The sequence below is a fragment of the Harmonia axyridis genome, chromosome 6 (genome assembly GCF_914767665.1).
Source record: "Harmonia axyridis chromosome 6, icHarAxyr1.1, whole genome shotgun sequence".
NCBI classification, from domain to species: domain Eukaryota; kingdom Metazoa; phylum Arthropoda; class Insecta; order Coleoptera; family Coccinellidae; genus Harmonia; species Harmonia axyridis.
The window spans coordinates 4,278,902-4,306,785 of NC_059506.1; the positions used below are offsets into that span (position 1 = coordinate 4,278,902).

Sequence of the window (27,884 nt, forward strand, 5' to 3'; positions counted from 1 at the left end):
TGCAATAATATACTGGGTGTGCTATTTGAAATAAGGAAGTAGTAGTCTGTTTCCGGTATAACCGGAAGTTGTAGAGATCTGAAAATATTTTAGGGAGAAAGATCATTGTCTCAAACCCCAATATGCAAATTTTCAGCTCAAAATTATGATTAGTTTTCCAGAAACGTCTAATAGGCCATCGAGTTTGGGACACCCGATATATTGGCTGGCACAATATGTATCGAGCCTATCGACTCAAATTGATTGACTAAATTCTTAAAAGTGGTATCAGAAGATCGATTATATTGACAGAAAATATTACGAAATGTTACATCTAGATCCACCAATTTCATAGTCGATTTTCATTATTCTAATGCGATTTTCGAGTAAAATGGAATTATCGTAACAATTGCTCGAACTTCAGCTATAGATATGTCAAAAATGTCACAGCGTTCCAGTGTGACCATATCAAGAAACAAAATTCTTTTTGAAAAACCCCTCTATATTTCTTGAATTGAATATCATACAGCTCAGATCGGCAGATCGCAAAACTTTTCGAGGGTAATATGCAATACTATTGTCCAATTGTGACCTGAAGGTTATCACTGAAACTAGATACTGAAAAATCATAGCAAATTATTCGGATAGTAATAGAAATGCATAATGTTAGATATTCGAGTGAACAAGAATGTGGTTACTCCTAACTGGAATTATTGCAGTTTTATACTGCTTAAAGAGATTCTTATATTTTAAATGGCAAATCCATAAAATGCGTGGATTAAAACGTCCAGACGGAGAATCATTTATTTTTGGACACTGGAGAATTTTTCGTCAACCTCCAGGTGAGTTTTAGAACGTTATCGAATCATATATATTCTGTTGATTTCACCTACTATAAATTCAGTTCCACATAGCAATATGCTTAAGACTATCCTATGACATAATAAAGCATAGCTAGAATAACATCTACTTGTTATCAGATATAAAAAAATTATTATAAGATACCTCATGCGAAAAGAGTAACAGCGAATTCATAGAAAAACATAATGACTGATGATTATCGACAAAAATTTATATGTAAAATTCGATTCTTCAATTGACAAAACTCTTCAATTGTTTTGACTCACCACTGTGGACTAAAAGATTTTCTGATTTGCAGCCTAAGGCTAAATTATCTACTGAATAGGTATCTACTTATGAAGTTTGCCAAAATTTCTGGATATGTCATATTTAAGCTTTGCCTGGCTAGGGCTAGGCATAAGTAAATTATTATAACTATTACAATTCAAAATGGAAACAAAACAACAATAACAAATTAATTATATTTATAACTCAGTTTTGTGAATGAACTGTAATTCAGATATTTTGTTTTCAATTGTACAAATACAATTGAAAACAAAAACTCAATAATTTTTATATGTGTTCATATTCTGAACTGAAATTTGGAGAAGTATTGAGATACTTTTTTTTGCTTTTCAGAGATGTTATACAAGAACGTTAAAAGTCTATCAGAAATGTTTTATCCACATTTCTATGTTAGGATGTTCAATGAATACTGCACTTTTATTTTGTCACCAGAGGATTGTGAGGTGATGTATTTTTGTTTTTGGACATATGTTACAGTTGAACGGCTCTAGTATTTTTTCAATATCCTTTCTAATCTGAACATTTTGAATTAATCATTTCGAGTTAACACAGCATTGATAAGGCTAGTTAGATAAGACTAGTTTATTTTGAAAGTTGAAAGGGAGTTCCTACTTATGATCCTACTTATGTCCTCTAAATTTTCAATTCATTCATATTATTGTTTTTTCTATTGATTTGATGATTCATCTTATCAAGTTCATAAATTCCTCATAATGTTCAATGTATTATATTCATATGAATATAACATGGAAAGATATAATCTAATTAGTAGTGAAAAATAAAATTCCTAGGAACAGATTTTTCACTAGATTTTGCATGGAATGTGAATATTTGTATATAAAATGTAAAAAAATGAAGATATCCGGAACCTAACAAAAGACAAGCCAAATTATTCAAGAAACCATTTGAGTAAAATGATATCTAAGAAATCTAAGTCTACCAAGCGGTAGATTGGTACATTTTGATCCTGCCAAAGAAATTCTATACTCCTGTACATTTTACAGAATAACCACATGAAATTCAAGCTTGTGTGAATAGACGGTTCATTTCGATGTTAGTTAGTATTAATTTTCATTTCTTCACGATCAATTGGCCAGTTGAACACAAGCTGTTTCTATAATTGTGAACTGTGAGCAATAAAGCATCCATACAGAAAATTTGGATTGCGAAGAAATATTGGTGAAAAGCATGACTAACAATGTTGTTTTTCGCAATTAAATGTTCAAGTCCAAGCTAATATTAGTGAAGTAAGTTTCTACTATAAATGATAAAATTTTCAAAAAAGCATTGACGCAGGAATCGTCACAGATGGCTCTGTAATCGAGTTTAAATTTTTCCTCTGAACGACCTAAACATACCCGTTCCATTAATTATTCACATGAACCTCAAAATCATCAACCTTTTATTCGAAGCATTTTTCTATCAGATGTTACTTTTTCGAAATTTTTGTCTGATACAAATTAAAATATTCACAAGGTTCCCCACTATTGGTTTTATATGTCGAAGTGAAATCCTTCTCAGTCATCTAATGAACCAAGATATTCATTTATTATTTGCATACAAAGCTTGAACGAAGCGTTCAAGAAATGGTTTACATCTTTGTACCGTTATTCCACAAGAAACTGCTCAGTTTCATATCGATCGAATAGATATTTTTCGAATTATTTAAAAACAAAATTCCAGATGGTTCAGAAATTTAACATATTTACAGTTCGATGAACGACTAACACTATACGAAATAAAATATTTCAGTAGTAGTAACAAAAAACAATTCTTTTTTTTGCCAACAGATTATTTATCGCTATCGTTTTTTTTTATTGAAGATATTATTAAGCTCATAGTAGCTTCAAATTGAGTTTTTGTTAAGAAGGAATATTTTCTAGAATTCTGTTCACTTACGAGATATTATTATTAATATCACTTATTTTTATATATGTATTGATTTCAGATATTTTTGTCGACTCCCAAACATTCCAGCAAAAGTGTATTATATCAGATTTTCGGGAGATGGCTCAAAGAAGGTCTATTGATGAGCAAAGGTGACTAATTTCAACTATGTTTCTTTATTTATCAATCAATAATCTCGTTCAATACTCATAATATAAGTATTTCAATAACTAGAAGTTCGTGAATTTAGACTACTTACCATTGAATAGGTAGGTAGTCTACCTAACTCTAATTCTAAAGCAATTCAGAAGTTACATAAGTGAAGATAGATAATGACTATTCGCAAAAATTTTAGGAAATATTCTTTCGACTTTCTCATGCAAATCACATTATGTTCACACTTTGAAGTTAAGCACAGTTTCCTTCAGATACAAAATGTTGGAAAAATTTTTAGTTCTAGTTTAGCAGTTTTCAATTTTTCCTTAGAAAAATAATTCTATTCATCCATTATACATCATATTTACATATGCCATGAATGGAAAATCATTAAATATTTTCTATCAATTACGACGTTATCGAATCTAGAGCTATATTTTCTTTCCTCAGGTGAAAAGTGGCAACAACGTAGAAAGATTTTAACTCCAGCTTTTCACTTCAACATTCTCAAAGAATTCATTGACGCTTTCAATGAAAAATCAGATGAATTAATGGAAAAACTGAGGGAGACCGCTGGGAAAGAGATTGATGTGATGCCCCTTTTCCACGAATGTTCTCTTCAAATGATAATTGGTACGTGAAATAATTATGATCCGGGAGCCAGGTGCAAATTTGGTTGATTATTTCCTCTCAAGAGATTCTTGGTGAGATGCATCAGATAATAGTAATAAAAAGCCTCGTGAACGTCAGCTACGACTCGGCTCAGGGGGGAATAGCGGCGGCAGCCCCCCAAACATGAAGAAAAAAAATTCATTCAGTCATTTCCTCCCAACTGAAAATTTGTCAAATTGTAGCTAACCCAATATCTAGACGAAAAAATACAATCAGCTGGCTATAGCATAGTGTATTATACGTCAGCTGGTGCCTCAAACATGAAAGAAAAAAATTTTATTTTCAATGACAGCTCTGACAGCGACTCTTATAATGAATCAACCATACCTTACTATTTTCTATGTGACACTGGCGTGTGATGCTTCGATCTTTAGAAATAATGAGAATAATTAAAGATACGTCAATTCCTCCCTCATGAAAAAATTTCAGCTGATCTTTAACATACTGCTGTGATAAATAGAAAAAAATCAGCTAGCAGTAAGTCGAGGGAAACCTGGTCAGCTAATGCATTTAAATGGGCAATATATGTAACCGCTCATCTTCTACGTAATAACTTTCTAAGTATCAGCTGACGGTTTTTCCACCAAGATACAGCCAGCTGACATATATATTTATCCATAGTTGCATATGAGCTATCATCCGGTAAATTTTTTTTTAGAGGAAATCATTGAAAATATAAATTTTTTCTCATGTTTGAGGCACCAGCTGACGTATAATACACTATGCTATAGTCAGCTGATTGTATTCTTTCGTCTAGATATTGGGTTAGCTATAATTTGACAAATTTTCAGTTGGGAGGAAATGATGTATGAATGTATTTTTTTTCTTCGTGTTTGGGGGGCTGCCGCCGCTCTTCCCCCTCCCAACCGAGTCGTAGCTGACGTTCACGAGGCTTTTTAATACTATTATCTGATGCATTCTACTAATTACCGTTGGAGAGGAACTTGGTCATGTATATCTGTTACTGGCTCCCGGACTATTAATATCAATTCGATAATTCAATGAATGAAGATTGTGAAATCTGTGAAAAGTTAATTTGGCTGACTTTCTAGATGAAAGTTAAATCATTATCAGGACCAATTCAGCTTTGCCCCTTTTGGGTGAATTTTTCATCGAAATATTAATCAAATAACCTAGACTGTAGGTTATAGATGTCAGGGGGGGTTTCATTGAACCTTGTGGTCTATTGTGTCCGCCACCACAGAGGGGTTTAGTTTACGTGAATTGTTCATGACAGGAAGACGTAGATAGCATTTGTTTTTGGAATAAATTGTAGTTATATTTCAATGAAAAGAAGGATTTAATCTGATTTAGACAAATTTAAATGATTGATTTTTTGGTAATGATACAAATGGCGTATAAGGAAAGAATGTTTGGATTGACTGATCCATTTTTTTTCTCTGTGAATTTTTTTCGAGATATGACATGAGCAATTGAGGAGGTAGATAATTGCAATCATTATTCTACGTTTAAAAAAATATGCCTTGATATTTGCAGGGCTAAACATATTTGCATCTTTCAGAGACTTCATTAGGATACAAATCGAAAATAAACGACAGTAAATTGAAAAAATATTTGAAAGCCGTTGGTGGAATGGAAAAGTTATTCAACCAATATATTGTGCGACCTTGGCTGAGATACTATTTCATATTGTATTGGTTGAGTCCATTTGGCGCAGAAGAGAAGAAACAGCTGGACGTCCTACATAATTACACAAAAACAATTATCAAGGAAAAAATGGAAATATCTAAAAATAATCCGTCCGAGAGTTCGGAAATAGAGAAAGATGACATATACTTTGGAAAAAAAAGAAGACGAATGGCAATGTTGGACATTCTTCTAGAAGCTCATAGAAATGGCAATCAAATTGATTTCAATGGCATTTGTGAAGAAGTGGACACCTTTACATTTGAGGTAATAATTTTAGGTATCCTCTTTTCCATTGGCAGAGGCATAGAATGGAGATCATGAGCTTACCCAGCGAGGGGCCGAAGGGGGAGGGAACAACTGCCCCTCCTGAAAGCAGAAAAATTTATCGTAAATTTTGTTGCAAGACTTCATTACAATTTTTGAAATAACTATTACAATATCGAAAATTATGAAACAGGGTTAATTTATTATTATTATTATTATATATCATTTTGTAAAACATCACAAGCTGAACGACCATGGTTCTTCCCACCAAAGGCATGGATCTTTTTTTTCTTGAGGGGGGTTAAGAGAAAAAAAAAATTTGACGACATTGTTTACTCATATCATATCATATATAATGTGCAAAAAACAGGTTTTATGACGATGTTTGAACCAAATTACACGAAATAATTTTTTTTTTACCTATTCGATTGTTCTTATCTTCTACTGGGTGTTACTGAATTGCGGTTATAAAGAAAAATGAGCGATTCCTTGGATAATTTTAAAAATAAAATGACCCATAAACATGAGCCCGCAAACGCTTTATTTTCGAGATACAGAGTGTTTCTAATACTCCTACTTTTTGTGATGCTTAACCAGTTTATCGAATCTTTATTAATCTTCATTACAAAGTTGGTACATAAGTACCAAAACTTATAATTGATTAGTTTATTACAATTACCCAACTGGATCTTTATAATGATTTGCATTTTCCTGAGAACTACTATAGAGAGCTGTTTGAATTTTTTCTCGAAATCGATTGCAGATGCGACAAAACTACAATAAACCAAAAAGTGTACTTCTGAACCATAGTTTCTTTTTGAATTTCTCTAAACTACCAGTGGTTCACAAAAAAAAAATTCTGGAGGAAAGAAGCGGACACCCTTCCAGAAAAAAATCACCCTGTAAATTTGCATTCAACATTAGGATATCACATGATGAAAACTTTAAATTGGAATATCAATGCCAATTCCAGTAAAATATCTTGTAAAGGGAAGTTGCTATAAGAGAAAAACTGGAACTTTAACACCTGCATCTTAAAAACAAAGCGTTAAAGAACACATGTTATAGGACTTTTTTTCTTGAAATGATCCGAGAAATCTGTCATTTTCATTTGTGCCTCCAATTAAGGAACACCCTGTAGATAAAGTCAATTCCAAACTGATGTCTTCACAAATAAATTTCAATTTGAATGAAACACAATAAATTGTTCAAAACTGCCCAGACAATTTTTCGAAGCGATGAGTACATACCTTGTTTTGTCTAAAAGGATCAATAAATTATTACAATTGCTATTACTATACTTACGACGAATGCAAAAATCAAAGATGGCAAATAAGGGGCGTAGCAAAAAAAGCAGATAGATAAACGAGAATAATAAACTTCGGACAAAGACGAGCTCGTAGTGCAATAAAAGTACTCATCTTGAAAGCGATTATAAACTCATAAACCGTAAAGAGGTCCGTTTTTTATTGACGTGTCGATTTCAATGGAAAGTAAAATTATTATAATTCGTTCATTTTATGGAGAAATTTTCGTTCTTCGTCTTTGCGAGATTTCTGAAATTTAAAATTTAGAAAATCTTGGGGGGTAATTATCCCCAGTACCTACCCCATTGCTTCTCCTTTGCGGCCCACCCCCTAATTTTGATTCTGGGTTTGCTCTTGCCCCCCCTCCCCCAAGTTTTACTGGTATTGATCAATCAACACGCATCAATTTTTTTGCAGGGCCATGATACTATTGCTACTGCATTGAGTTTCTGTGTTATGAATATTGCCAATCATCCTGAAATACAGGTGAGCATACCTATCAATAATATTGCTTCAACATTTCCCATATCAAATTCTTTTATAATCATTGAGACCAGATGATTCTCAAAAATAATAATTTGACGTATCATCATGAAATAAAACAAGGGAATTTACTTTCACAAGAGACTTATCAATAATTCATTCAACCCCACAGAATCTGTACTCGTCAGTCTCTGATGAAAGTTATATCGTTAGATGCTTCAGAAGCGGCAATCTAGTGAGGAAGTTTAGCATCTTCTTACTGAGATCCAGATACTTTCTGGATTGTGGATACGCCACAAAACTTGAAAGAGTTGATCGACGAAAAAAGTTCAAATCAACTCGCTGTAAATTTCTGCAAATTTCAGAATCAAATCGTAGAGGAAATAAACTCAGTTCTTGAGGGCGAAGATAGACACACGACATACGATGATCTTCAAAATATGGACCTTCTAGAGCGATGCATCAAGGAATCTCTCAGACTATATCCAAGCGTCCATATAATTTCAAGAGAGGTCGAAGAAGACACCATACTGCATTCTGGATGTGTCGTTGCTAAAGGTACCTTACTCGTCATCCCGATTTTATTTGTCCACAGAAATCCGGAGATATATCCAGAACCAGAAAAATTTGATCCTGATAGATTTCTACTTGAAAATTGCATTGGAAGACATCCATTCGCTTATCTTCCATTCAGCGCTGGACCAAGAAATTGTATAGGTAAGAAAAATTTTCAATATTATGTTGAAGGATTTCAGGACCAGATTGTTCAACAGAATTGAAAAATAACGGACATTGTAGTAATGATGTAATATGTTTCTCACTTGAAGCTCAGTTTACTTCTGCGATAAGCATCTTCGAAGGTTACAATTTCGTAAATTATAACTTGACCTTGTATTTCTCTGATCCAAATATAGAGGGGCTGGACTTTTACTGCTTCGTCTCAGTGTTATTCACTTCTGGTGAAGTAGTGTGTCATGTTCTACAGATAGTAATATGCCAGTAAAAATAATTCTTCCAAAACTCTTGCGAACTATATAGTTTCTAGTAGTAGAATACCTTGCTATAGATTCAGAAATTGCATAAAAAAACCACCAAAGTTCAATTGTATACAGGGTGAGTCTTTGACTTGTACATATATTTTAACCGAAGGTTCCTGAGGTCAAAAGAAATACTTTTTTCATTTACCATTTTTTCCGATTCGGCCCTGTTGAAAAGATATAGCCATTTTAAATTTTCAGAATGAGCTAATTCACCCCTGAAAACCGGAACACTGAAGTTTTCTCAAGCATAAGATATACCTTTTGAACCTTGGAAATAAGCTACTAAATTAGAAAAACCATCATAAACTCACGTTTAACATTCCATTTGTTGAACAAAGTAGTGTTTATAATAAAATGAATGAGTTATTCCAATTTCGTTGGTGCTAAAGATTAAATATTCTTCTCTTGATTTCTATTTAATTTTCGATAATTATAACGAATTGAGCTCGCTACCACCCATATTAGCTCTGATATTCATATCCATTCATTCATTATATTTCATTTATATGATATCGTTGTTTATAAGAATTGCTATTTAACCTTAAAATCTCAAATAAATAATATTTATCTATGAAAGTTCTAACACAGACTAAAGTAATCTGTGGTTTTAAGTTTGAATTTCAAATTTCGAGTGATGCCAAATATAAACACAGCAGTTCGGTTCGAATAATCTATGTTCTAACCTAAAATTTTCATTTACAGTTTACACTGTTATCGTTATAAGATATTTGTTATGAAATGAAGCATTTGATTTGTTCCAACTATCTCATAAAAATATTGAAATGCATCAATATTTTTGAAGCTATCAGTATGAAAATATGGAAATATGTAAAATATTCTGGCTCTGTAATCAATGGAAAATGTTAGACTCCACTTGTAATCAAATTTGTTCTTAATGTGTACCTACATTATAGCCAACTTTACTACTTAATTCATCTTGATTTTGGCATTGAAAATAAATGAGAAGTATTCAATTTAAATATCCACAATAGAATATCCAGTTTCTTTCAACTCACCTAATTTGTTTTCACATTAAAACAATTATGGCCCTCTTGGAAGTATGTCAATACAATGCTCTTAGGATGAATTTATGGAATAGCAAAAGAATAAAAGTATTCAATCTCAATCACATGAAAATTTGTCTAGTATGTACCTAGTCCTAGGGGTATGTTTCGATGTGAGTTTGAATGAGCCAAAGAAGAATACAGTATTGTTCGATAGCAGCAGTCTTTAGTGGGATATTGATTGTTGTCATTATAATGGGACTATTTTGTGAAAACTTTTTTAAACATTATGAATAATCTGGACCTTTCAAAAAGAATGTTGATTTTAGTGAAGTATCTTCTTATTATCAGAGCTGTGCCAAAGCTCAGTAATTTTTAATCCAATCGAGGAGTTGAGGTGAGCTTATTCACTTTTACAACTTCATTTTCAAACTAAGTTGGCTAGTACTTCAATCCTAAAATCTGAGACATGACATCATAGTAAATATTCATTTCTGTGGTTTTTTTTCCACAACAGAACAGAGTTGTATTCAGCCAAAGTACCCAATTTTTTGAATTTCACAGATAATTTTTTTTTTTTGAGATCAAGTTACTCGAAAACGACGCTTTGTACGAGAAAACATGAAGAATACTTTTATTTTTCAAATTAGCCAAATATTCTTCAATGAACGTTCAAATTACTCCTAAGAGTTGGTTTCTTCGAATTTCTGGTATTTTTATGGGATATAATGTTCATAATAAAGAAACAGAAAAATGTGTATGGAATCTTGTGTTCGGATAAGATGTATCACATCAAAAAAAAGGTATATTTCAAAAATCATTTCCTTCGATACAACCATTTACGAGATATAGCCGAAAATCACATTTTTTTAACGATTTTCAACAGCCTGTATCTTTTTAACCGGGCCGAATCGGAAAAAATGGTAAAGGAAAAAAGTGTTTGTTTCGACCTCAGGAATCTTGGGTTAAAATATATGTACCAGTCAAAGACTCACCCTGTATAGTTTGTGAAGTATACCTACATATGTACTACTATAATTTGATTATGGCAGAAGCGGTTTCTCGTATGCAGATATTCATTTGCAAAAATGTTGGTTACAGGTCAACGATTTGCCATGATGGAATTGAAAGTGGTGCTTTCTGCCATCATAAGGAAGTTCCAGCTAGTTCCTGTCGATACACCAGACAATTTAGAGCTTAGAATAGAAAGTATTTTGAGAACCAATGGTATAAGAGTGAAATTTATTCCACGAGTATGACTTTATTAGAAATCTATTGTAAAATACTTATTATGATTCATAATAATATTCAAGCAATCAAATATAAATGCAAAATATCAAGAAATCTTTGAATCAACCCGATAACAAGAGGATAATTGAATGTTAATATGAATATTATAAAAATAACTTTGTGTGAGTAGGTATAATATATTGCACGTTAATTCAAGCTCCCATCGCGCCCTTGAAGACCACATATACTGTTATGTGGTCTACGAGGGCATAAGTGGCGCACGAATTAACGTTAGAGCTTTCCTCATTTTTTCTCGATATTATTTTGGGTTCAGAACTCAGTTTGGAAGTTTTATTTCAACATACACAAACAAAATTTCAACTCAGCCGTGTCTACTGCCAGTGAAATATAATCTTGAAATGAAAATTCTATGTGTACTATTTGGTGTGTTATCTACGAATTTTGCTGCCAGTTCTGGAGTTGTTGAGACAGAACTTGAAGTGTAAAAGACAGCTATGTTCAGCTACGATAATAACCTCTATCCAAATACATTTTCACATATAGACTTTCTCAACTTCAAGGAGACCAAAAACTTACTCAAGAAACGAGTGAAAACGGACTGAATGGATTGGCTGTCATGAATATTTGTCTATGAACTACGAAACATAATATATTAATGCCGATGAAAAAGGGACTATATTCAAGAAGAAAAACAGAAGGCTAATTCTATAATGTATGAATAAAATGAAATTTTCTTGTTTTTTGTATATGCTTAAATGAAGTGTGGACCAACGAAAACTTAACTCAACGATTTTCCGGCTTTGAAATGAAACAAAATGCAAACATTTTCAACCATTGAATTTCGTTTAGGTATTAGGCCAATTGAAAAGCCCCCGGTCTGATGCACAGATGGCGGTGCTAGTATTGAATCCATATAATTTTTAGTTAGTACCAGCCTTTAAACGATGCGTGTCAAAATTTGACAGCAGTCTGACCATTAATCTGTGAGATATTGCTTTGGGAGTGTAGCTACTTTTGTTATTTGAAATAAGATGGAAGAAATAATTTCGTGTGCTGATAAAATATTGCTTTTTGAAGGGAAAAAGTACTGTTGAAGCAAAATCTTGGCTTTATGAAGAGTTTCCGGAGTCTGCACCAGGAAAATAAACCATCATTTGTTGGTATGCTGAGTTTAAACGTGGTGAAATGAGCACCGAAGACGGCGAACGCAGTGGACTCCCAAAAGAGGCTGTCACCGACGAAAAAATCAAAAAAGTTCACAAAATAATTTTGAATGACCGTAAAGTGAAGTTGATCGAGATAGCAGACATTGTGAAGATATCTTCCGAACGTGTACATCATATCATTCACGAATATTTGTACTTGAGAAAGCTGTGTGCAAAATGGGTGCCGCGCGAGCTCACAATCGACCAAAAGCAACAATGTGTTAATGATTCTGAGCAGTGTTTTAATCCGTTTAAGAGCAATAAACCTGAATTTTTGCATCGATATGTGACAATGGATGAAACATGGCTCCATCATTTGACTCCGGAATCCAATCGACAATCAGCTGATTAGACTGCACACGATGAACCCAATCCAAAACGAGGAAAAACACAACAGTAAGCTGGCTATGTTATTGAATCAGTATTCTGGAATGCGCAAGGTATAATTTTCAATGATTACCTCCAAAAGGGCCAGACCATCAACAGTGATCATTAAATAGCGTTATTGGATCGTTTAAAGGATGAAATTGTTAAAAAACGGCCCCATTTGAAGAAAAAAAAAATGTTGTTCACCAAGAAAATGCGCCGTGTCACAAATCAATGTGTCAATTTGTGACACGGCGCATTGTCTTGGTGAACAACATTTTTTTTTTTGAATGAATGAATTGGGTTTCGAATTCCTTCTGCATCCACCGAATTCGCCAGATCTGGCCCCCATTGACTTTTTCCTGTTCTCAGACCTCAAAAGAATGTTCGCTGGAAAGAAATTTAGCGCCAATGAAGAAATAATCGCCGAAACTGAGGCCTATTTTGAAGGAAAAAACAATTCGTACAAATGGTATCGAAAAGTTATAAGATCACTATAATCGCTGTATCGCCCTTGAAGGCAACTATATTGTTGAAATCGAATTTTGCCAAGAAAAATGTGTTTTTATATGGTAGACCGGGTACTTTTCAATTGGTCTGTTATATGTATAGATTAAGATGAAGGATTTTTTTCTAATAGAGCTTCGAGATGAAGGCTCCCCAAAGAAACTTACCTAGTAAAAATACATTTAGACAAACTGGGAATGTGAGACGAAAAAAATAAATTCTGTTAGGCCAAGAACAACAAGAACCAGTAATGAAGAAAATATCATCTTGAATTTAGTTGATCAAGATCCAACAGTTAGCTTGAAGAATGTGGCAAAATAGACAAATACGTCTTCTTCAAGTAGGTACTTGGAGGTAACTTAAAGAGTAGCAGCTACATCCTTATCTTTATAGAAAAGTCCAAGCACTTCAACTCGAACACGGATGGCCTTACGAAATTTTTTTAGGAGGAAAACCACAATTATTTTTCAGTTTTCTACCTATCCTAGAGACAACGTCAACTTTTTTTGAAACACCTTGTACACTGCGCAAAAAAATTAACGCACATTCTGAAAATCTCAATTTTAATGGAAGTTCACTCTACATTGACTTTATAACTTATTTTTTATGTTCTCTCAGGAAGGTTTTGAACGAAACAAGACACATTAAATGGAAGAAAAATTCAGGATTTCACCGAATCTTATGTGAAAGAAGAGAAATAAACAATTTTCAAAATACTGGAATGCTGATCAGTGATTTAATACTTGGTATTTCCACCCCGTGCGTTAATTACAGCTCGGCAACGACGGTTCATACTCGAAATGAGTGATCTTAAAATGTTCTGATCTAATCCTTCCCAGATTTCTCTGAGTTGCATTCCTAAGTCATTAAGAGTAGCTGGATGATTTTCTGAACTTCTCAGCCTTCTATTGAGGTTGTCCCAAACCTGCTCAATCGGATTGAAATCTGGACTTCTTGCTGGCCATTCCATTCGAGAGACTTCAACCTCTTCAAGGTACTCCTGAACGATGCGTGCACGATGGGGTCTGGCATTATCGTCCATAAAAATGAAATTTTCACCAATGTATGGAGCAAATGGCATTACATGCTCTTCAAGAATGTTCCTTATACCTATCAGCATTCATAGCTACATTATCAACGACCACTAGGTATGTGCGAGCAGTCAAAGATATTCCACCCCATACCATAATCGATCCTCCCCCGAAACCAGTAGTATTCAGGAACTGAGGTACTGAGCATATCTTTCATGTGGACGTCTGTATACAAGGGAACGTCGATCACAATGGTAAAGGCAGAATCTAGACTCATCTGTGAAGAGAACTCTTTCTTAATCAGCCTCTTCCCAATGGATATGCTCTCTCGCAAAATCCAAACGCGCCCTTCGATGGGCTGGAGTAAGAGCTGGGCTTCTTGCCGCGACACGAGGCCTTATAATCACATTCTCTGAGGCGATTTATTATTGTCTGAGTGCTAATTTGCACCCCATGAGTTTGCTCGAGCTGATTTTGAAGGAGGCGAGTGGTTGCAAACCGTTGTCTCAACGAAGAAACTCTCAAGTAACGTTCTTGAATGGCAGTTTTTACCCTTGGTCTACCCTGTCCTGGTCTTCGGACATTCATACCTGTCTCCCTGAATCGCTGCAACATTCTGGACACACTTGTATGGGAAACTCCAAACCTTTCTGCAATTCTGGTGTATGTCCACCCTTCTTCTCGCAAAACTACCGCTAGGGCACATTCCTATTGGGTAAAATTGCGTGTTTCGCGCTGCATAGCGATCGTGTGTAGAAAATCAAACGAAAGAAAAACTATTGATCACTAGAATTGATTGAGAACAACTGATTTCAGAATGGAGCCAATACATTCAAAATCTGATAATCTCATCTTTTTTTATTCCTGCTGGGAAAAAAAACAACTGTATTGAAGAAAAACGTTGAAAGTGGATAACATATGCATGCATAATTCTGATAAGAATAATTATCATTGAGAACACCTTCAGTTGTAGAATAAATTTGAGATTTCCATAATGTGCGTTAATTTTTTTGCGCAGCGTATAATTAGTCCTGAACCATGCATCAAAAAAGTATAGTTTTGAAATTTTGAAGATTCGCCTTGATATTTCTCAGATGGAGAAGTGCATTGAATAATTTTTGACAATAAATTCAAATCTCTAATGTTGACCTGAAGGTTATCGCTGAAAAATGCATATTGAACTATAATATGCGCAATGATAATGAATCCAATTAATATGCACTGCAAAAATTAAGAGCATCGAATGAACAAGGATGTGGTTTCTTCTCATTGGAATTATTGCAGTTCTATACTACTCGAAGATTTTTTTACATTTTACATGGCAAATCCATAAAATGCGAGGATTGGAGCGTCCGAAAGGATCTTCATTAATTTTTGGTCATGTGAATCTTTTTCGTCAACCTCCAGGTGAGTTATACCCAAAGCCATTCGAAAATCTCTGCTAACGATCTCGGTGTTTGATAAAATTTGAAATCTCATAGTTTTCCTATTTTTAGATCAGTTCTCAAATTTTTTTCAGTGAAATGTTTATAAAACTACTCATTTCAACTTGCATATTCAATATTTCGTTTGGTGCTTTCTCATTAGTCACTATACAGGATTTATCAGAAATTATTGTTAAACCCTAATTTTGAAACATCCTTTGGAATAATTTCAATCGTCAATTTTTTTCAAAATACCAATTTTCATCATGATTAATTCCTTTTCATATTTTGTTTTTTGTTTGTCTCATGGCTTTGAGTATGAACAGGATGGGCAAATTTCGTAGTTTTAGCACTACAACTTTTAAACCAGAGGAGATACAAAATCTGATACCTCATTCTCGGTCTCTTTTTCTGAGAAACTAACAACATTTTTGGCCACCTCCTTTTGTTTTCGAATTATAAGCGAAAATTGGAGAAATGGCGATATCGAAAATCATTTATATCTCCGCTAATACTGATGATAGAGCTCTGAAATTAAAATATTATACAGGCACTTTTTCACGTAGAATCCAGTGGCGTGCTCGTCTTTTCGAAAGGGTTTTTAATTACGAAGCTATGACCCAAAGTTTTGGTTTTTCAAATGGGAAAACTAGATTTATGTGCCATTTTTTGAAAGCTTAATTTTTCCTTATTTCAAAAATATATAACATCGTATGGTTTGTATTGAAATAACTAACAGAAAATAGTCAAAAACCTTTTTTAACCTAAGAGTCTCAATATTTCTATGATTTCAACTGTTGATGAGCACAGAAAAATTGAGCTTTCTAGAACAAGAGCAGTGTCCTTCCGTCAATCTGATTATTTTTATACTTTTTACTAACTTCTACAAAATTCATAAAAATAGTTTAGAAAACATAAATGAACTCGGAGAAAATTTCCTTGGTTGCTTGAACTCAGTTTCAAATATTCATCTATTGAATTCAGTGCGAAATATCAATAAGATGTGTCAACTGTGCATTGTGCAATTGTTGTCATTATTAGGTTAAATATTATTTCTTATTTGTTCCCTTCTTAATTAAATTGTCGAGTTCAATCATAAATGCGTTGTTTCATATGCTCTTTAAATGGATTGGTACTTGTGCGTATTGATTCTGGAGACCTATGAAAAAAAATTTCTGATACATCCATCTCATTACAACTCTTTCGATTGATACATTCGATCTTGTGGATCTTCTCGTTATTTCCAAATCAATTTTTAAATAAAAAATTTATAAAATATATCTAGATTCAAATTTTGTAGAAATTAGTGAAAAGCATAGAAATAATCAGATTGACGGAAGAACACTGCTCTTGTTATAGAAAGCTCAATTTTTCTGTGCTCATCAACAGTTGAAACCATAGAAATATTGGGACTCATAGATAAAAAAAAATTTTTGACCATTTTCTGTTAGTTATTCCAATACAAACCATACGATTTTATATATTTTTGAAATCAGGAAAAATTGAGCTTTCAAAAAATGGCATATAAATCTTGTATTCCCATTTGAAAAACCAAAACTTTGGGTCATAGCTTCGTAATCAAAAACCCTTTCTAAAATACGAGCACGCCACTGGATTCTACGTAAAAAAGTGCCTGTATAATGTTTTAATTTCAGAGCTCCAGCATCAGTATTAGCGGAGATATGAAAGTTTTTCGATATCGTCATTTTCCCAAATTTCGCTTATAACTCGAAAACAAAAGAGGTTGGCCAAAAATGAATACTACCCTTGTTTCTCAGAAAAAGAGACCGAGAATGGGGTATCAGATTTTGTCTATCTCCTCTTTTTTAAAAGTTGTAGTGCTAAAACATCGAAATTTGCCCACCCTGAACAGTATGAACCAACGTATGCAGGTAGTAAATAAAAAATATTGATCTGAATTAAAAAAAACATTTTTCACGTATTATTAGTTTGCATTAGGTGAATTAAATTTTTTTTCGCGTCGATGAGACCTGATTGATGAAACTGATACAAGTAAAAAAAAATAGAGAAATATTGATATATCTTTTTAATTTCAGAAATATTATATAAGAACTTCAAAAAATTGGGAGAAAGTTTTTATCCGCACTATTATGTCAGAATCTTCAATCAATTAAATGTTGTCGTTCTTTCACCAGAAGATTGTGAGGTGATGTATTTTTTTTTGGTCTTCGAATGTCATTATTATGGAGCTGTAGTTTTCATCATTTCGAAAATTAGAATTGCGATTTTGTTATTATTCATCTATATCCTTAGTATACTGGGTAAAATGTTTTTTAATTGAGTCAGTCAAAAATCTGGAAAAGGAATTTGGTGAAAAAAGCAACCTCATAAATTCAACACTTTTCAGGCTATAAGAGTAAATTGGAAAATTACTTCAAACGAAAAGTTCTTATAACTTCATTATTATTGGTGCTATTAACATGAAAAAAAATCATCCTATAAGCACTTTTTATCAGTAAAAACCATTAGTTTATTAATTAATTTAATATTGCCATTAGTTTTGAAGTTATACCTTGTATAACTTGTGTTTTTTCAAATGTGAACCATAAAAATTCCTACATCATTTGACGATTTTCATAGTTTGATAAGAAATTGATATATCATGCTGAATATGTTTGAAAAGGGAAAAATTAAGCGATTTTATTTTATATAAAATTCACGATTGGATACTAACATTGTGTTGAAATGAAAGATGTACAGAAACGACCACTATAAAAAACTTATTTTTTTTTTGCTGACCGTAATAACTAATCTACCGAGTGTTATTTTCGAGATCACAAGTTTCACTCATGTTTTAGGAAAGACGTCACTTTTCGTTTTAGTTTTTTCTCAAATCCAGTTTATAGGTACCTACGTTAATTGTCACTAACTTGTTCTTTGTACTGTTTTCAGATTTTTTTATCGACGCCAAAACACACACGCAAAAGTTTATTGTATGCTATTTTCAGAAGATGGCTCAGAAATGGTCTACTGTTGAGTAAAGGTGACTAATTTTCACTTTGTATTTTCATTTATGGTTCATTTGTGAAATCACTAGGTTTCGGTAGTAGCACCAAAAGGGTTGAATCACCCTATATATCATAATGATGCTATTCAAATATCTTCATCGAACATACCTATGTAACGGTTTTTTTTTACGGGGTTTATAAATATAAGTTGGCATTACTGTTCAAGATGGCGACCGATTTAACAGTTGTCAAGTGATTTATTCTCAGTTTGGTTTGGCAATTCATCATGAATAGACTAACGCCTGAACAACGCTTGCAAATAGTGCAATTTTATTTCGAAAATAATGGTTCTGTGCAGAATACGTATCGCGCACTACGTCCATTTTATTTTGTTTAGCGATGAAGCGCACTTCTGGTTGAATGGCTACGTCAACAAACAAAACTGCCGCATTTGGAGTGAAGCTAATCCTCAAGTATATGTCGAAACACCCTTACATCCAGAAAAACTGACATAATTACTAACTTTTCCATTCCTGAATTGAACAACCATGATGTCCAGGAGCTGTGGTTTCAACAAGACGGCGCAACATGTCACACAGCTCGTGCCACAATCTATTCATTGAAAGACACGTTTGGTGACCGCCTAATTTCACGTTTTGGACCTGTGAATTGGCCTCCAAGATCTTGTGATTTAACACCGCTAGACTACTTTCTGTGGGGCTATGTAAAGTCATTGGTCTATGCGGATAAGCCACAAACCCTTGATCAATTGGAAGACAAGATTCCCCGTGTTATTGCCGATATACGGCCACAAATGTTGGAAAAAGTCATCGAAAATTGGACGTCCAGATTGGACTACATCCGAGTCAGCCGTGGCGGTCATATGCCAGAAATCATATTTAAAATGTAATGCCACAAGATTATCTTGCGGATAAACAAAATTCATGTCAATCGAATAATCCATCGTTTTTTTATTGCAATTCGAAGTTTTATAGCTCTAAAAAAAACACCCTTTACAAATCACCAATAACAAATATTCATTTACTAGTGATATATGACCCCAACGAAACATACAATACATATTATATTATTCAACTTTTGGTTTATCGATCCTGAAAATCCTTTTTTGTAGGTGAAAAATGGCAACAACGTAGAAAAATTTTGACTCCAGCTTTCCACTTCAGCATTCTCAAAGAATTCTTCGTTGTTTTCAATGATAAAGCAGATGAATTGATAGACAAACTGGAAAATAAAACGGGGAAAGAAATTGATGTAATTCCAGAATTTCACGAATTTTCTCTTCAAGTGATTGTTGGTATGTGAAACAATATACAGGAGGAATCAATAGTACTCAACCGTTGATAATTTTCGTAAATTTTGGCCTAGGAGCACTGCTAGCTCGAATCTAGTACAGAGTACAGAAATAGAACTTCATTGTAAAACCTTAATATTTCCCTGTAAACGATGACTTACTGCTACACATATCTTGAAAATTTGTCCTTTATATTTTTTCGGGCGAGTAATTCTGTATAGTAACATTAGCTGTTTCTCTTTTGGAAATGTATATATAATATATCATCTTCACTGTCCGAATTAATCGTTTTCAGCAAAAAATTCACAATAATTAGATATCAACTCAATTTGAAAACGTCAAAATTATGAAAGTGACATTCCCTCGGACATTCCTCCCCTCAATAACAATGATGGAATGTTCCCTTTTGGCCAATCGAATAGAAGCAGGGAAGTATAGAAGCAGAGATCCATTTTTTTCGATTTATTATAGTGAGTTATAGTAGTGAGTTATTATAACTCACGCTGTTTGTTAATAGATGCTAATAATTGCTCAAAAGCAGTTGAATAATGAATATATAATTCAATAGGAGTAGATAAAAATTGTATAATGCGTTGCCGAGTTAAATGACTTTTACCCCTCCCCAATATTTATAACTGGGTACCTACGCCACTATGTATATTTCATCTTTCAGAGACTTCCATGGGTTACAAAACGAAAATGACTGACAATAAACTACGAATATATTTGAAAGCAATCCGTGGAATGGAAAAGTTATTTAACCAATACATTGTAAGGCCTTGGCTGATATATGGTGGCATCTATTGGTTCAGTTCGTACTATCAAGAAGAGAAGGAATATTTGCACGTTTTACATAATTTCACAGAAACAATTATCAAGGAAAAAATGAAATCATATGAAAATCATGCGTCCGAAGATTTGGCCATAGAAAATGATGAAACATACTTTGGAAAAAAAAGAAGAAAAATGGCAATGTTGGACATTCTACTACAGGCTCATAGAAATGGCAACGAAATTGATTACAAAGGCATTTGTGAAGAAGTAGATACTTTTACATTTGAGGTTAGTTGGCAATTTAGAGATTCATTCAAAATCTTATTATAACGGGAAAGTACTCATAGTATTATACAGAGTGGCCACTTTTTTAATGGGATTGTATTGGTAACTCTCAAATCATAAGAGTCAGAAGGTCGGTCAAATGGAGGAAACGTTGCATGCATAGAAGCATTGTCAAGCAGTATCAGGGCCGGTTATTGAGATATCATAAGAAAAGTAAATTCTGTCATTTTGATTTTTTTTATTTTACCACTTTATTTCAATTATTATCAAAAAATGTTACAGGAATTTTTTATTCGGCAGTAAATTTTTCTCCATTTGACGTAATTAGATTTCGTATCCAACGTTTCGTACTCTCTGGGCCACCCTCAACCTTATTTTTTTTCAATACGGACCAGCATATTTTATGACACTTTTCGAAATAACTTTTAACGCTGAATTCAACGACATATCACACAATGTCATTCAAAGTTGATTTTCAGGTGATTTTGACCCTTATCCAATTTTCTTTGGGTCGGGTCTGGATTACCTACCTTTAGTTTAATTAACAACATTCGATAAGAAAATCAACTTACTCATCTTGAGCTATATGGAACATTAGAATCAAAGCAAGAAACAAGTAATATGATAATTATTTACATATTTCAGTTCATACTATGATAATTAAATTTTTACAAGGCTTGGAATTCAAATTTAAAATCATTGTATTCGCGTCGCTTGACTATTTTATTAACAGCAGTTTTTGATGAATTGAATTCACTGGCCACAGTTCTAAATTTTTTTTCTGGATTCTGAATTTGGGTCAGAACATTGATATCGTTGATAGACTTGTTTTTTCTTACATACACACCAAGAAATTTGGATAAGGGTCAAAATCACCTGATAATCAACTTTGAATGACATTGTATGGTAAATCGTTGAATTCAGCTTTAAAAGTTATTTCGAAAAGTGTCATAAAATATGCAGGTCCGTATTGAAAAAAATGAGTTTGAGGGTGGCCCATAGAGTACGAAACGTTGGATACGAAATCTGATTACGTCAAATTGAGGAAAATTTACTGTCGAATAAAAAATTCCTGTAACATTTTTTGATAATATTTGAAATGAAGTGGTAAAATAAGAAAAATCAAAATGACAGAATTTACTTTTCTTATGATATCTCAATAACCGGCCCTGCTAATCTCGATTTGTTTGAACTGCTTGACAATGCTTCTATGCCTGCAACTTTTTTTCCATTTGACCGACCTTCTAACTCTCATGGTTTGAAAGTTACCAATACAATCCCATTAAAAATGTGATAGAAATGAAATTTTTCCCAAGATTACTTGACTGAGACCTGTCTACGAATATGATGTGGAAGTATATGTGATAGCACTGGTAACCAATGAAAAGGTGTAGATAGTATTAAAACCCGATCATATCACCCGAAATGTCAAAAAGACTTCAAAAGGACAAGTATTATTGTTTCAATCGATGGAAAATGTCTGAATATATTCAGTCGTAATATGAGACTGTTTTCGTTTCATATACTCAGATAGGTGAAGCATGAAATGTCGTATTGCTTTGAACTGACTAGAAAATTTTGCAAAATTTGATTCAAGTCCTTAGTTAATTAGAACTAGTTTGTGGGATAATGCAAAATTAATTTATTTTACCCTGATAATAAATCAATTTTTTTACAGGGTCATGATACCGTCTCTACTGCATTGAGTTTCTGTGCTATGAATATTGCAAATCATTCAGAAATACAGGTGAGCCCTTTTTAGTCCAGTAGATATATACATTTTACCTGGAAAAAAATCCGAACTTAATGAAACTTTTAGAGGTTGTTCGGGGATGACTCTGTCAAGTTATCCAACACGAAGACTCTATGCTAACTTGAGGAGAACCTCCACATTTTCTGACTTTTTTCGGTTTCTTGCTCATAACTTCGAATCTGATTAGTTTTCGACCAAAACGTTCATTTCCAAAGTTATAGAGAATTGAATTAACTATGATTTCGTTTCCATAACCTTTTTTCTTAACCTAATATTAACCGAGTTACAGCCGATCAAAAGTTGAAGCAAAAAACGAAGGTTTTGGCCTTCTTATTATTAAATACCATCAATTATATGGTAATTATCATATAATAAGTACTCCTCAATATTGATATACTCAAACAAAAAGAGATGGAGATCTAGCTCTGACTGTGCCTGTTTTTGTGAAGTGAAGTTATTTCAATGTTATACTGGCATATTATCACCTTATTGTAAATTACTATCAAGATCGGCTAGTTTAAATCAATAAATTAACCAGGAATTGATTGAAAAATAAAATTGGAATAAAAATAAATTGTAGAGAATTGAATTCGCTCCAATTTTATATTTTTGTAAACTTTAGGATAGGAATTTAAGTAAAGTGAAAACATGCCACCATAAAATTGAAATATCTACACTTACAAAAACATAGGCTCTTAGTCAAAGCTCCACCCTATGTTTCGATATGTCGATATGGATGAGTACAATGATTAGAACCGATGGTAATTGATAGTTAGAGGGTCGAAACCTTTGTTTTTTGCCAATTTTTGCTATTTTGAGAAAATTTCTCTTATTTTGATCGTCTGTATCTTGGCTGATTAGGTGTAGAAAAAAGTTAAAAGGATCAAAATTATAGGAAATTCAATTATCTAAAACTTTGAAAATGAATATTTTGGTCGAAAACTAATTAGGTTAGCTGTTATGAGCAAGAAACCGAAAAAAGTCGAGAGAAGAGGTTCGTATAATCTATGCTCGAGTTGGTATTCGTCACGATCATACAGGGTGTTTCAAGTTCGGCGGCCTATTAGACGTTTCTGGAGAACGGGGCCGATTCGAAATCTGAAAATTCGGAATATGACATTGTTCATGATTCCCTATTCATAAATAGAGTATTATTGCTAGTCTGTCTCGAAACAGATCGAATAAAATTGACCCTACGTATAACATGAATTCATAAAATCTCGAATAACTCTTGAATTATTGAATTTGGGAGCATAATCATGTTTGGACAATACCTTATTCTTACCGTAGAAAACAACGACATCACAAAAAATAGGGTTCTAATTCGAAAATCGAAAGTTATGATCAAATTTTTTTCACAATTTTTGGCACAATATTTGAAACACCCTGTGATGATATTTCTCAAGTTCAAGATATATGCCATATTCCTACATCATTCTAGTTTGAGAAAGTTAATTGAGTATACGCATAGGATATTCACAGTAAAAATAATTCACGTAATGGTGACTATGAAAATGCTCTCTTCTTTTTGGTTTTTCCTTAATATTTTTGAAAACTGAAAGGACTAACGCAATAATTTTAGGAAAAAGTAATTGAAAATGAAAATCTTAATAATATCCAAGACATAAAATGAAACAGAGAGTTTTTTTTTTTAATTCTTGTATAACCGGAAGTGCCGGAGCTTCGAAAATATTTTAGCTGAATAGGGCATCATGAACAATGTCATATTTTGAATTGTCAGATTTCGAATCGGCCCCGTTCTCCAGAAACGTCTAATAGGCCGTCGAACTTGAAACACCCTGTATAACGAATACTTTCAATTATTATAACCAAAGCACTGCATTTTGATGAAATTTCACTTAGCTTGACTTTTATTTTTTTTTGGTGAACCTCCAAGAATGTTACTATGGAAGTTATCCCAATATGGCACTTATCAATACGCCGTAAATATGGGAAATTTACGAATTCTATTAATTTATCAAAACATGAGTTAATTACTTATATTGGTTTTCATCGCCAAACTAAAAAATGATGAAATTTGAAAGTGACCACAAAACCACTACTATAATAGTAGTTTCAAGTTTTCGAGTCAGATGTGCGTTCAATTTCAGTTTATTTTTGATTAAACCATGTAATTATTGTCTTGATCAGCCGATCATAATTTTGTGAATCTCGTATAGAATTTTTTCAAATTTCAGGAACAAATTGTAGAAGAACTGAATTCAATTCTTGAAGGAGAAGAACGGCAACCGACGTACGAAGATCTTCAAAAGATGGACCTTCTAGAGAGATGCATCAAGGAATCTCTCAGACTATATCCAAGTGTCCATTTAATCTCAAGAAAGGCCGACGAAGATACCACACTTCATTCCGGATGTGTCGTTGCTAAAGGTGCGACAGTCCTCATTCCGATTATGTCCGTTCACAGAAATCCGGAGATTTATCCGCATCCAGAAAAATTCGATCCTGATAGATTTTTGCCAGAAAATTGCATTGGAAGACATCCATTTGCTTATCTTCCCTTCAGCGCTGGACCAAGAAATTGTATAGGTAAGGAAAGCTCTCCCTTCTGTATGTCTTTTTTCTTCTATTTGGTTCTTTGAAAAAGGTATTTCATCTTATCTGTTTTTCGTATTATCTTTCTAAATTTTTTATTCTTATGCTCTCTGAGCGTCTCTATTGTCTTCTTTATTTGTTTGTTAACTATTTCCGCAATAATTTCAATTTTCAATTCTTTTCTGATTCGTTGGTTGCTTATGAAGCGCCAATCGCTGTTCTGATTATTGTATTTAGAGTACTTTGCAACTGATCTTTCTTATTGTCTTTCGTTTTATACCAGGTTATTTTTGTTTTGTAATTAAAGATTCCTTTTTGTGTTGGAAAGCGGGTACTGTCTCTTGTGTCATTGCCTTGCCTTCTCCTGTCTTGTTCTAGCTGTTTGCTAAAATTCATTCTTTCGTCTAGATTTACTCCTAGGTATTTCACTTCCTTTTTCCATCGTATTGTCTTATTTTCTTTTTTGACGTTACCTGATCTCTCTTTCTGTACTCTTGTTCCTCCAAAGTAGATTGCAACTGTTTTCGTCGTATTCACTTTGAATCTCCATATCTTGAAGTATTCCATCAGTTTGTCTAATTTATTTTAATTTATGAGTGACTAGTTATTACTCTCTGAGTTCTGCTGTGGTAGACGATAACGGTGTCATCAAAATAATGATTTGAAAAGCCACACCATATTTGTTGAAAAAATTAAATCAATATGAATATGAACAAGCTTATAGGGCCAGGGCGTTCCAGATTCGATGCTCACTGAAAGAATCTCGAGAACTAAAAGACTCAATAACCCCGATCCATTTTTTTGAAATATTAAGATATAAGAATAGACATCTTGATTCGTTCTCGAGTTAATGGCTGTTTGTTTTCGAGGTATATAACTTTAAGTTGGTATTACTGTTCAAGATGGCGACCGATTCAACAGCTGTCAAGTGATTTATTCTCAGTTTGGTTTGGCAATTCATCAAATTCAGCCAAACGATGATCAAGTAATGCGTAGATTCGTCGAATGGGCCCAAAATGATATTGCCGTTGTTCCTGATTTTCACAAGCGAATTTTGTTTAGCGATCAAGCGCACTTAGGTTTGAATGGCTACGTCAACAAACAAAACTGCCGCATTTGGAGTGAAGCTAATCCTCAAATGCATGTCGAAACACCGTTACATCCAGTAAAACTCATTGGTTGGTGCGCTTTATGGGCTGGTGGAATCATTGGTCCGTACTTCTTCAAAAACGATGATGGCCAGAACGTTACAGTCAATGGTGATCGGTATAGAGCCATGATTACTAATTTTTTCATTCCTGAATTGAACAACCATGATTTCCAGGAGCTGTGGTTCCAACAAGACGGCGCAACATGTCACACAGCTCGTACCACAATCGATTTATTGAAAGGCACGTTTGGTGACCGCCTAATTTCTCGTTTTGGACGTGTGAATTGGCCTCCAAGATCTTGTGATTTAACACCGCTAGACTACTTTCTGTGGGGCTATGTAAAGTCATTGGTCTATGCGGATAAGCCACAAATCCTTGACCATTTGGAAGACAACATTCGCCGTGTTATTGCCGATATACAGCCACAAATGTTGGAAAAAGTCATCGAAAATTGGACGTCCAGATTGGACTACATCCGAGCAAGCCGTGGCGGTCATATGCCAGAAATCATATTTAAAATGTAATGCCACAATATTATCTTGCGAATAAATAAAATTCATGTCAATCGAATAATCCATCGTTGTTTTATTGCAATTCAAAGTTCTATAGCTCTAAAAAAAACACCCTTTATTTCGCTATACCTATCTTGGTTTCTGTTCAAGATAATATCATAAATTTTCAGTAATTTTTGTGGTTTGTATGATATAAATTTTTGGGCGCTGGTTAATTCATATTCTAATCACATCCTACATATCACAGAATTGTAAATACTTTATAGGTATGAGAAATTCCCTAACGTCCAATTAGCACATGTAGAACGAGATCTATATCAAGCTCCTGAATTAATGTCAGTGCCTTCCTTATTCTTTTTATTTACCAGTTAATCTTATAGTCTATCTGCGAAATTTTATTTTGATTCACATATTGATTATCAGCAATACCTACTGCAATAAATCAATAATACTAAAATTTCAAAATCTAACAAATTTTTCTAACAGTAAAGTGGACATCAAAACCCACATAAATATCGAAATAGAAATAGGTTATCATTTGGAAAAATCATGATTTATTGATTTTACAGGTCAACGATTTGCCATGATGGAATTGAAAATTGTACTTTCGGCCATCATAAGGAAGTTCCAGCTAGTTGCTGTCGATACACCGGATAGTATAGAATTCAAAATGGAAAGTATTTTGAGAACCAATGGTATAAGAGTAAAATTCATTAAACGAGTGTGACTTGATGAGAATGATTCTTTATTCTACATCTGTAGTAATTCATCAAAATATTGTAACAATTAAACATAAATCCAAATATCAATCAAAGTTTGAACCAATAGTGTAAGTAGGTATAATAAATTATTTTATAAAAATGTTTTTACCTCTGACTCTTCCTGAATTAGTGAATAGTAAATTAATTATATCAAGGGGGTTTGTAAATGATATGATCATAATCCGGTACTTTTTTGTGACATTTTCATTCTGAAGACCTTTAAATCTATGGATTTTTCTTCAAACTATGAGCCTTTTAGTTATTAAGATTGTTTTTTAATACTCAGTGAATTGAGGAGTCTTTCACAAAAAAATCAACCAAAGCCGTTTTTCGATCTGAACATTGATGACTGTCAATTATTGCCTCAATAGGGATTACCACCACGTAGTTTTTCGCGTATCAGTCAATCTTTGTTACCAATTCATTTACCCTCTGGCGC

At 33.4% G+C, this 27,884-nt stretch overlaps 2 protein-coding genes across 2 annotated transcripts in view; one reads left to right on the forward strand and one right to left on the reverse strand.

Annotated features, from left to right (window-relative positions):
• LOC123683204 (major royal jelly protein 1) overlaps window positions 1–27,884 on the reverse strand; it is a 125,847-nt gene that overhangs the window by 77,751 nt on the left and 20,212 nt on the right. The window lies entirely within an intron of this gene.
• On the forward strand, window positions 643–27,553 carry LOC123682422. The gene is made up of 16 exons (XM_045621023.1): window positions 643–821; window positions 1,459–1,568; window positions 3,074–3,164; window positions 3,619–3,801; window positions 5,363–5,754; window positions 7,479–7,547; window positions 7,910–8,261; window positions 10,690–10,844; window positions 15,196–15,355; window positions 17,430–17,539; window positions 18,286–18,376; window positions 19,474–19,656; window positions 20,327–20,715; window positions 22,391–22,459; window positions 24,664–25,015; window positions 27,254–27,553. The coding sequence occupies exons 1-16, from the start codon at window positions 668–670 to the stop codon at window positions 27,409–27,411; spliced, it is 3,018 nt and encodes a 1,005-aa protein (XP_045476979.1). The 5' UTR covers window positions 643–667; the 3' UTR covers window positions 27,412–27,553.

Bases quoted from the DNA above. Each gene is read 5' to 3' on its own strand.
- LOC123682422 (XM_045621023.1), top strand. From the start codon at position 668: ATGTGGTTACTCCTAACTGGAATTATTGCAGTTTTATACTGCTTAAAG. The intron at 18,377-19,473 runs GTGACTAATTTT...CCTTTTTTGTAG, and splicing joins TGGTCTACTGTTGAGTAAAG to GTGAAAAATGGCAACAACGT. The intron at 22,460-24,663 runs GTGAGCCCTTTT...TTCAAATTTCAG, and splicing joins CAAATCATTCAGAAATACAG to GAACAAATTGTAGAAGAACT.